The sequence below is a fragment of the Sinocyclocheilus rhinocerous genome, unplaced genomic scaffold (genome assembly GCF_001515625.1).
Source record: "Sinocyclocheilus rhinocerous isolate Xijiao unplaced genomic scaffold, SAMN03320098_v1.1 scaffold1268, whole genome shotgun sequence".
Taxonomy (NCBI): domain Eukaryota; kingdom Metazoa; phylum Chordata; class Actinopteri; order Cypriniformes; family Cyprinidae; genus Sinocyclocheilus; species Sinocyclocheilus rhinocerous.
Window position 1 is genome coordinate 823110 of NW_015664016.1, and position 11967 is coordinate 835076.

Sequence of the window (11967 nt, forward strand, 5' to 3'; positions counted from 1 at the left end):
TGGCAGGATAATGTTCACTTTACTGCACTTACGAAAATTAACCATGGTTTTATTGTAGTAAACGTGTAGTAACCATGTTTTGTTTTTGTTTTTTGGCGTATTGATTACCATTTGTAGAACCAGTTTACTACAAATACCATGGTTAAACTATGGTTAGTGTAGCAACTACAGTAACCATTCTTTTTAATTTGCAGTAAAACCATGGTTAACTTTCGTAAGGGTAAATATATTTCATATTTTATATGACTTTATCTATATATATACTGTATAGTTACGCACCCTAGTGAGAATTTCACTGTTTTACATGTACTAGGAAATCCAGCTGCGGCTGGAGTTATAGTTTATAAATGTGTTTGGCGTACTGGTTTTATAAAGATAACTGTTTATAAAGATAACTGTTTATTTTCTTTTATATAAATCACGTTTGCAATGATTTAACCATTGTTAATGAGGTGCATTAGTTTCCTATGGTAATTACGCGACGGTTAAAAGAAGTTACTACATTGGAAATATGAACTAGTATTGCTCCTACCTTCTCGTAGTGAGATGGGCCTTCATGTTTCCTCCCAGTTTACAGTAATGGAGGACAGTTTTACTTAAAGGGTTGTCGCTAAATCACTTTTGTGAGTGATGTTTTGCTAATTAACTGTCTTTCGGCGCCAATTGTGAAAAAGGCGGAGCTTTACACTTACGTCACCGTCTATGCGCGAGATAAAGGTAGCCGTTAAGGATAGAAAAACTATAACATTCATATCAAAAAAGAAATAATTGTATTAAGTTATTTTATCTGTATGCGTTTACGTGAAAATAAAAACGGGATAAAATGGCTTGTAAATATCTTCCTAGCATCTGCGCTAAATAAAACAGCACAATGAGGACACAGGACAACTAGTGGTAAATTATGGCCAAAGGAAAAACACTTTATTACTGAAACAAAACGATAATATAAACAATTAGACCATTTAAAACATTTCAACACATTGTTTAATTTGGCCATTTCAAATAGTTGTAAATCAATTTGTGTACAGTAGCCAACATGAACTAACCTGTTCACACATTTTGAATTTTTTTTCCAGAACAACTTTTGTAAAAGAAACATTTTATAAAGCTCAAAACGTTATGAAACAACTGTCAAATAATATTGATCCGAGGGTGTGGTTGAGCAGCATTGCTGACCTGCATGCAAGCTGATTCAATTCTCTCATTAAACACTAACACACACTGGGACTGAACAAATAAAGCAATATCACCTGACCAAGTGCTTTTTCAAAGTTTGTGAACACAGTACAGAATGACTTTTATAAACATCTCTATTTGAAAGAGTCTCATTCAACATCAAACTGTCGTTCAAAAATAATAAAGCATCTATATATACACAACTTCAAGTCCACTGACAAGTTTCAAATTTCCTTTCTACTGAAGTGTTCAAAAATTGCGCAAATAACATTAAAATATGTGCCAAAACAGCAAATAACAGCATGTAACAAAAAGGGACAAGCATTAAAAGAACATATTTATAATGCTTGGTGACATATTTCTGAAACAATAACTAGTGTTATATATATATCTCTCTTTTATCTATTCCTTATTATTTTATTTTTATACATCTAGACAATATAGCTCTGAAAAGTTTTTTATAAAGAATTTAATTACAATAAACATCTAATAATGCATTAATCAGATTCTCACATTTTTCACAGAATTGTCTTTACGTTAGCAGCGGGTTATTCAAAAGACTCTTCACTTATTTTAAGGACCCAGATTCAAACGTAGTAAATCACAAATACAAAGTGTGGGGAGAGGTACCTTTAGTGCAAAAAGCCATGTAAAAATAGAAAAAAAAGCTAAGAAATAAGACAGTAGACAAAAGAAATCCTCTCGGAGGAGACAGGCCAGTGTATTTCTGTTAAGATGATGAACCTTCCTGTGAGTTGGCTGAAATATAAAGGTTTAAACAATTAGATATTTCAAATCGAACTTCAAAAAAAATACACTGATACTGATGATTTTGGCTGAACCAACCTGTCAGATCTCTGAATTTTCTTTTTGCTTCAGCTCTTTCCTCTGAATCAAAGTACCACACAGTGATTGCATACCTGTGACACAAAACAGACACCTTAGCATGATGCCAAGAAATCATATTGACATATACGTCTGTAACATGAACGCCAATACTACTAACCTTGTAGCATACGACGGTTGAACTTCATGAGGGTTTCTACGATCTGACCAGAAAAGCAGAAGTCGATCAAACAAAGGCTCGATGTCGGCTACGTAAGATTTTCCTTCAGGAAAGATCCTTAGCAATCCGCCATGCTCCTAAAAACATACAGTGACATTTGATTAATTAACACTGTTCAATAAATATTTTGGAAACGACATTTGAAATGAACTAGAGAAAAGTCTACCTTTGCATTCCAGTTTTTATTCAGATAGTAAATACAGGTGACGCAGCGGCCGTCTGCATTAGGGTTATCTACATGTTTCACATATCCTGCTCCATTTCCTGGATAACAAGCCACCATCGCCTGAAAAAGAAGACACGTGAAACTAAGCTTGATTGGTATTTTACATTACAACTTATCCCAGAAAAGCCTGTTTCCGAGTAAACATGCTAATGATTAATTGTCATTTAAAATTGTCCAAGTCTTGCTACAAATTATTGACACAAGACATTTTTAAAGGTATTTCTCCCCTTGAACAAGCAACAAGAATTAAGTTTGTAAAGTTCACAAAAGTAAAAAAAAAAAGTGTTCTACCAGACTATACAACAACATATGGTGCTTAAAAGAGTCATTTTTTAAATGCTATGACAGATGTAATTTTCTATATGGACATTCTGCTCACATATGCATCTTTGCCTGCTTTACTATCATAAAATTACTGTATTTCTAATCTAATCGATTTGTTTTAGTGCCAAAACATTTTACACAGAACAAAAGAAGTTTCTTAAAGTTTAGATGTTTATGTCTAAATATAAATCAGTTGTAAACAAAACAATATATCTTGTAAACATAATATATGAACAACTGATTTGGGATTTGGTTATGAACATCTAAACCTTAAAAAAAAGAAGGTTCATATTAAAAGAAAAACAAATTGGATTAATCCGTTTTTTCATCATCTGAACATTATCCACATTTGTTTGACTACAAGAGTATTTCAAAAATGAACTTAAATGGTAAATTATCAAAAGCTGATGCATTAATATATTTATAACATATATATTAAAAGAATAGTTCACTGGAGGAAGTATGGATTGTGGATTTGTATTTTGGCCACAAGTGACCGTTTAAATGTAAAACGCCGTAAAGATGTATTTGTTTCTTACAAACACGCAGCTTTTCACTTCACAAGACATTAATTGATCATGTGGATTACTTGTGGATTATTGTGATGTTTTTTTCAGCTGTTTGGACTCTCATTCTGACGGCACCCATTCACTGCAGTGAATCCATTGATGAGGAAGTAATGTAATGCTTAATGTCTCCAAACCAGATGAAGAAACAAACTCATCTACATCTCGGATAGCCTGAGGGTGAGCAAGTTTTAATTTTGGGGTCAACTACTCCTTTAAGGTAAAGCATCAGCTCCATCTTGGAATGCATATTAATGCAAACTGTCTAATTTACTATTACAAAAATACTATTATAATGTTCAAAACAAAGCATTTGATTTCTCCTCTCAGCAGTTCCCGGTTAACCCCTCCCAACCCTCGCATATACACACACAGTCACTAGTGCCCATGTTTACATTTCTGCAGACAAGTCTTTATCACGATCACGTTCCCACAATAAGAGTGCATACGCAAGTTTGCCATCATAGCGCAATGTAAGCATGTAGCTGCACAGAGAGCAGGAGGAAGTGTGTGCGTGTGCGAGTGTGTGTGTGTGTGTACATGCGTGGCTAAAGAGAGCAAGCTTGGCCAGCAGCCAGTGCGCTGAGGATTTAATGACAGTGCTACGTGTTGAGCGTGAGTCTACAGCACCACACAGACTTCAGCTGCGATGGCCAACTAGCGTACACAATCCAGAGCTCTGATTCAGCACACTTAACCATTTACGCCCATATGCGCAGTCAATACGAAACCATTTCAAAACACTGAGTTATAAAATGTTAATAATCTTTATCTGCTTACTAAAGAAGAAGAATTGCACTAAAACAATTAAGTTATTAAAGCCTGTTAAATGCATTTTATTCGGAAGTGCTTTTTTTCATTATTTTTACCGTCAAGGATGTCATTATGTTATTAGGGATTATATTAGGTTTTGGAACAGATGACAGACAAAAAGTGTTTTAGGGCAGCAAAGAATGTTTGATCTAATTTTAGGATTGGCTGTGTGAATCCCTGAAAATTTTTATAAAACAACTCAAAACTCATCTCTTTCGTGAAAACTTAACTGCAAAACTTAACTTAACCTGCTGACAAAAAAAGCACTTATGTTTCTATTCTTTCACTCTTTCTCTTATTTTTAACTTTGTCTTGCCAGCACTGCTTGTATTATTTCCTCTTTATGATAAATTGCTTGTATTCCTCATTTGTAAGCCGCTTTGGATAAACGTGACTGTTAAATATATGTGTAAATGATAAATGTAACACTTTCATTCAGCAGACTATAAAATAAGGGAAAAGCGAGACAAGGAAAAAGAGAAAATAGCCAGTTTCTTTCATAAGGACACTTTAAAGTAAGTAAAACTCTTGTGTTCGCAGCTGACTTTGGTAAAAGTGGCTCTAAAACATCCTGCTTCACTCAGGGCCTCCTGTAACCCGGAGTACAGCAGCGCAGTGAGAGGAGTCACGTACTGTTCACAACAGCAGAAACTCAAAGCCTATCTCTGCCATTCATCATCAGGCACAGTAAAGACAGTGTGTGCCAAAGCGCTCTACTGTACCGTCTCTAAACAAAGAGCCAAACAAAGACAGAAACTATTGCTTAATGGAGTGAGAACCTGTATTCACCCAGATGAACAATCAAACTGCTCTGAACAAATTAAAAACGCATAAATAATCAGCAAGTTGTTATGTAATGTTCATCATGTATACACTATCATTTCAAAACTTTGAAGAATTTTTTTTTTTTAAATAACTTTCAAATTTTATTTAGCAAGGATGCTCTAAATTGATTTAAAGTGACAGTGAAGACATTTTTTAATGTTACGCTTATGTTAAAATAAAAGTAATTTTAATACTATTATTATTTATTCAATGTAATAAAAAGTCATTAGCAAATAAATGCTTGGTAGTTCACATTGCCTATATTTTCATAAGTAAAAGGCTATTTGTTTATGAATACTAATCAAAGTTTAACGACAATTTTGTACATTCACTAACTTTTCAGGAAAGTTAGTATAAAGGCTTACCAGTGAGTAGGCTATTAAATTCATACACGTATAAAATGTTAATAAACATGAAAACACATTAGGCTAAGTTAAATGTTCTAGTCAGATTTTCCATTATTTAACAATGTTATTAAGAAAATGATTCCCAATCATTAGTTTTTAAACTTTTGAAAGTGCGTTGGGGGTGAGTGAAACTACACGAAGCCTATGTTTTCAGCATTAATGCCTTGATGACGTAGTTATTTAGAAATGCCACAAATTAACAGCGACAATGTGAACCAAAGTTTCAAAACACTTGTAACTGAAAATACATGTATGATCTGAGAAGAATCGTAGTTAGCGTTATTCAATAATTCAAATACAAACAACTGAAACGTTCTTAGTTTTTAAGCACTTCGAGCTGCACTAAAGCTTACCTTTGACCTTGCGCGGATACTTTTGCCCAGTTGACCCACACACAGAGAAATGAGTTTGTCTATGAGTGTTAATAAGAAATTGACCGCCTCCGTGCCCCTCTCGGTCCCGTTAACCCATGTGATTTGATCTCCTCTGATGCTTCTGCAAACTCCATTGCTTCGTCTGGCCAGCTGCCCGTCGTTGAGAAGCCCACAGTAATGCATGCGCTTGACCTGATCCAGAACCATGTGGCCCGCGATGTCCCCCAGAAAGTGGTCCACGTAAAAGAAGCCTCGGTCCAACAGAGCCGGAGTCACTTGCCCCAAAGCCAAACTCTCCAACTGCGAGTCCAGTGCGTGCTGAAGAAATGGCATTTTGTCTTGAGCTCGTTGCATTCAAATTAACGAAAGTTTTTCAAAGTGATAGCCTATCTAATGCTACGGGTTCGGATAGAGAATGGCACGTGCAGCAGCAGACCGGGGCTGTAACTCAGGTGGGCTTTATAATCGCTCTGTGTGAGGGTCCATGAGCGCACCTGCGGCGCATGTGGAACGTGCAGAATGTGTGTCGCGCTGCAGTGGGCGGATATTCACACGAAAACCCCATTCAGTGCGTTTAAGTTCAACATCTGAGGGCTGGACAATACATGTTCCCTGTGACTCGAATTTCATCTTCCTTCAGGGGGCGACTGGCGGCTCAGAAAGCCGAATCCTCCATTCAGTCGCGTTCAAATCTCAGGATATTTTTTGTCTTGCTAGAGACACTTTTTATACTTTAAAGTATATTATTTTGAAAATGATCATTTCTCAGATTGGAACCTTACATGCAAATGGAAATTGCCCTCTGAAATGACTATAAAAATCACGAAATCATCATTTAATCATCACAAACGACCATGATTTGAGCCATTATGAACAGCGCTGAGAAAAAGAACGGGTGTCACGTGATAAAGCCGACTACGTGCTGCTTCAGCACTCAGCAGTGGTCTGAAAAATCCTTTACACAATATGAATAGTGGCACTGAGATACTTTATCCATTGAAATGGAAATACATGGTAAGGTGTAAAAATTACGCATTCTTTGATGCTAAACCAATAAGGGTAAAGTGACAGCCCTCATTATTATAATGAAGATGCATGAATAAATGTTTGCTCTGTGACGAATTGCTTGTTTGTCTATTGCAAGTCGCTTTTTTGAAAACAACAAAAAAAATAAAAATAAAATTTTAAGTAAAAAAAATTAAATAGAAACAAATATTGTATAATAATATTTTATATAATAATTTAGTATAGCCAAATTCGTTTATTGTAAGTCACTTTAAAAAAAAAAAAGCAAATGTAAATACATACATAAAAATATTCTAAATAAAAAATAAAACAAATACAAACATATAAAAACAAATATAGTTTGGCTCTGTGACGAATTAGCTACTAATGTTCGTCTATTGTAAGTCCCTTTTTAAATGTAAATGTAAATAAATAAAAAATGTAAATAAAAATAAAACAGATACAATTTAGAAACAAATAAAAACATATACTGTAGATACAAATATTGTTTGGTTCTGGGACAAATTACTAATGTTCGTCTAATGTAAGTCACATTTTTTAAACTGTAAATGTAAATAAATAAAAAATACTTTAGTTAAAAAATAAAATAGAAACAAATAAAAACATATATAAACAAATATTGTTTGGCTCCGTGATGAACTGATAATGTTCGTCTCTTGTAAGTCACTTTTTTAAAATGTGAATGTAAATGTAAAAAAATAAAAAATAAAAAAAATAATAAATAAAAAAAAATTTAAAAAAAAAAATAAAATAAAAAATATATATATATAGCCTACATGATTAGCTACAGGAAACAAATTAGTTAAAAAATCAAGTCTAAAGACAAAATTTAAACATACAAAATACATAGCCTTTGTCGCTTTGAATCTTCATTTATTTCAAAGCCAAACTCTCCAACTGCGAGTCCAGTGCGTGCTGAAGAAATGGCATTTTGTCTTGAGCTCGTTGCATTCAAATTAACGAAAGTTTTTCAAAGTGATAGCCTATCTAATGCTACGGGTTCGGATAGAGAATGGCACGTGCAGCAGCAGACCGGGGCTGTAACTCAGGTGGGCTTTATAATCGCTCTGTGTGAGGGTCCATGAGCGCACCTGCGGCGCATGTGGAACGTGCAGAATGTGTGTCGCGCTGCAGTGGGCGGATATTCACACGAAAACCCCATTCAGTGCGTTTAAGTTCAACATCTGAGGGCTGGACAATACATGTTCCCTGTGACTCGAATTTCATCTTCCTTCAGGGGGCGACTGGCGGCTCAGAAAGCCGAATCCTCCATTCAGTCGCGTTCAAATCTCAGGATATTTTTTGTCTTGCTAGAGACACTTTTTATACTTTAAAGTATATTATTTTGAAAATGATCATTTCTCAGATTGGAACCTTACATGCAAATGGAAATTGCCCTCTGAAATGACTATAAAAATCACGAAATCATCATTTAATCATCACAAACGACCATGATTTGAGCCATTATGAACAGCGCTGAGAAAAAGAACGGGTGTCACGTGATAAAGCCGACTACGTGCTGCTTCAGCACTCAGCAGTGGTCTGAAAAATCCTTTACACAATATGAATAGTGGCACTGAGATACTTTATCCATTGAAATGGAAATACATGGTAAGGTGTAAAAATTACGCATTCTTTGATGCTAAACCAATAAGGGTAAAGTGACAGCCCTCATTATTATAATGAAGATGCATGAATAAATGTTTGCTCTGTGACGAATTGCTTGTTTGTCTATTGCAAGTCGCTTTTTTGAAAACAACAAAAAAAATAAAAATAAAATTTTAAGTAAAAAAAATTAAATAGAAACAAATATTGTATAATAATATTTTATATAATAATTTAGTATAGCCAAATTCGTTTATTGTAAGTCACTTTAAAAAAAAAAAAGCAAATGTAAATACATACATAAAAATATTCTAAATAAAAAATAAAACAAATACAAACATATAAAAACAAATATAGTTTGGCTCTGTGACGAATTAGCTACTAATGTTCGTCTATTGTAAGTCCCTTTTTAAATGTAAATGTAAATAAATAAAAAATGTAAATAAAAATAAAACAGATACAATTTAGAAACAAATAAAAACATATACTGTAGATACAAATATTGTTTGGTTCTGGGACAAATTACTAATGTTCGTCTAATGTAAGTCACATTTTTTAAACTGTAAATGTAAATAAATAAAAAATACTTTAGTTAAAAAATAAAATAGAAACAAATAAAAACATATATAAACAAATATTGTTTGGCTCCGTGATGAACTGATAATGTTCGTCTCTTGTAAGTCACTTTTTTAAAATGTGAATGTAAATGTAAAAAAATAAAAAATAAAAAAAATAATAAATAAAAAAAAATTTAAAAAAATAAAAAAAAAAATATATATATATATATAGCCTACATGATTAGCTACAGGAAACAAATTAGTTAAAAAATCAAGTCTAAAGACAAAATTTAAACATACAAAATACATAGCCTTTGTCGCTTTGAATCTTCATTTATTTATGTGTTTACGCTGCATTTTTTGCCCTCTCTATCGTACGTGACATCCTCCAGGTCGGTAAGCCCCGCCCATTTAAGATCCCATAATCCTGCATTCATGCCATTCTACAGTCATGTTGTATTTCTATGAGTTCAACCCAACTGTGCCGATTTACAGTCCGTGATGCCCAGCAGGGTCAGACCACATCAAGAGACGCGAGACTGGTCTCATGCACGCTTTACATGCCAAACAATTCAATTACTGTAAATGAGATCACCAATGCTTTTATCTCAATGACCGTGTCTTTTAATTAGAGTAGCCTACGCGACGTTTTAATGCTTATGAGCTCATTTTATAGTCATGCCCGACCGCCATTGAGGAGCCGAAGATCCGCATGTACGCGCACAAATCTCTCGAATGTGCAGGGGTGTTTTCAAGAAGGGCAAATAGCCTACCACACAGCTCTTAGTGCACTTTATAGACTTTACAAAATAAAAAGATTACAACGAAATTCTACTCTATTTCCAACAGGTTACACGTGCATCTCTTATGGCCAGCTTGGAAACTTTGCATTGCAACACTTTTATAATGGTCTTTTTAGGACGAATAGTTTGTGTTGCAAATTAAAGCATGCATAGGCCTATTTCCAAAGTATACCGATTGTTTTAAGCTTGTCATGTTTGGATGCTTGGGAAACTTTAGGAGCAAGTCAATGAGGTAAAGTGCACGAGCGACACTCACCTTATGTCTTCCTCTGATTTTGAACTTGTCCAGTTTGCCGTCTGCGCACGTGATGAGCTTGTCCATTCGGGTCAGCAGATAGCCAATGTTTTGGCAGCCGCTTTCGGTGCCATCGACCCATGCAATCTTGTCGCCTCGAATAGCTTTGCTTTTGTTTAGTTTGTGGCCCACTAACTGTCCATCCTGCATGTTGCCACTCTGATGAATGCGCTTCACCTCCTGCACAACGCGCTCTCCGATTCTGTCCCCTAGAAAATTATCAACTATACACAAGCCGTAGGAGTTCATGCACGGGACGATGTATTGCAAGACTAGTTTGTGTGTGTTCAGTCGTTTGTGTTCTTTAGATTTTGCCCGGTTACTGCGGGGCTTCCTGAGCTCTCTGGGCAGCTCCATGCGTCCACTAGTTTGATCTGGACACCTGTGCGGATCATCTGTGATGGTTTGGTCTTCAGAGGTCTGGTCAGCAGCAGCCTGGTTTCCCTGATATTCTGCCATCGAGTCGAATGCAGCAGAAGTGCCCCGCGCGAAAGGGGAGAGTCTTGAGTACGTGAACACCATCACATGTGTCAAAGCCTAATTTAGAGCTTACACGAGCCTGGACAGAAAAGATTTGCACTGATGAAGAATAATTACTTCTTAGAGAAAAGCATGAATGTCAATGTCAAGAACAGTCATAACTCCTTGTCATGATGCATTAGTCGTTTGTTTGATGTAAGTGTCAGTATTTACATTTACATTTAGCAGACGCTTTTATCCAAAGCGATCGACTTACAAATGAGGACAATACCCAGCAAGCAATTTTGCATTTAAAAGACGTCTAAATATAGCCTAGACGTCTAGGCTAAAACGAGGCTAAATTTGGGCTGTCAGCGAAAATCTAATAGACGTCTAATCATAGCCCAAGAATAGACTAGTCATCAATTAGACGGCTATTAAACGACTACATATATACATCTAATAGACAACAAAATGGCAATCCATACATACAGCTTTTATTAAGAAAAATATGTGAACCCTGCGCCTAGTCACGGTTAACTATCAACTACAATCTGCTCCTTTCACTAAAATGTCACGGTTCCTAAACATGATAACAAATAATATAGATAAATAATCAACACATGTCAAAAAGAAAACACAGATACTTACAAGACTAAGTAGGAATGTCCTTTATCGTTTGTTGTTTGCCCGCTGCTCTCCGACAAGTAAACTTAGTGCTCTCTCGTGTAAAAAAAATTCAAAACACAACACTGATCTCTAACTCTCATGTCTAGCGTTGCTGGCTACATATAGACCATGTCATGAAATGACACTTATATCTTTGTAGATATTATTGACACTGCGAAAATGATGCGATATCAACCATCTCATGCGCTGCCTGGCCAAAAACTACAGTGAATCAGGTTTGACTATAAGTGGGCTACAAATAGCCGGTCTGACGACGAGCTAAATCATGGTTGCACAGGCTACATATACAGTGGGTACGGAAAGTATTCAGACCCCCTTAAATTTTTCACTCTTTGTTATATTGCTGCTATTTGTCTGAGCCATTAAAATGCTTTTATAATAATACAAATAATACTTTATTAATCATTTATTATTATTATTATTAGGAAAATCTGACCATATGTACAAAGTTGACATGATCAGTGCAACAGATTTGTCTTTGTTTTGTTTTGTTTTTGACCTTGAAATAGTGTAGAATCTCAAATATTTCTTCTTTATTTTAATCATGACTATGTTTTAAATATTAACTTTAAAAAGAGAGAGAGAGAAATCATAAAACACATTTCCAGATTTCCAGAAAAGATGTTCACTGATCAAAGATAATTACATCTTATATGTCCTGGAGGGAAAGGCATAAATGTGAATGGCAATAACGATAAGACTCATGTGCCACAGAGCCATTAAAATGGTGTTACAATAATTATTTATTTATGTTG

At 35.0% G+C, this 11967-nt stretch overlaps 1 protein-coding gene across 2 annotated transcripts; it reads right to left on the minus strand.

The window, feature by feature from the left end:
* Positions 1-880: 880 nt before the first annotated feature.
* LOC107729299 (egl nine homolog 3-like) lies at positions 881-10581 on the minus strand. 2 transcript variants are annotated; one of them, XM_016539767.1, is made up of 5 exons: positions 10025-10581; positions 2409-2528; positions 2183-2319; positions 2023-2096; positions 881-1935 (listed from the first exon to the last, which is right to left on the minus strand). In XM_016539767.1, the coding sequence occupies exons 1-5, from the start codon at positions 10520-10522 to the stop codon at positions 1907-1909; spliced, it is 858 nt and encodes a 285-aa protein (XP_016395253.1). In that variant the 5' UTR covers positions 10523-10581; the 3' UTR covers positions 881-1906. The 2 variants fall into 2 exon arrangements, with proteins under 2 accessions (XP_016395253.1, XP_016395254.1); XM_016539768.1 differs by lacking the exon at positions 10025-10581 and adding an exon at positions 5757-6520.
* Between the last annotated feature and the right edge of the window lie 1386 nt (positions 10582-11967).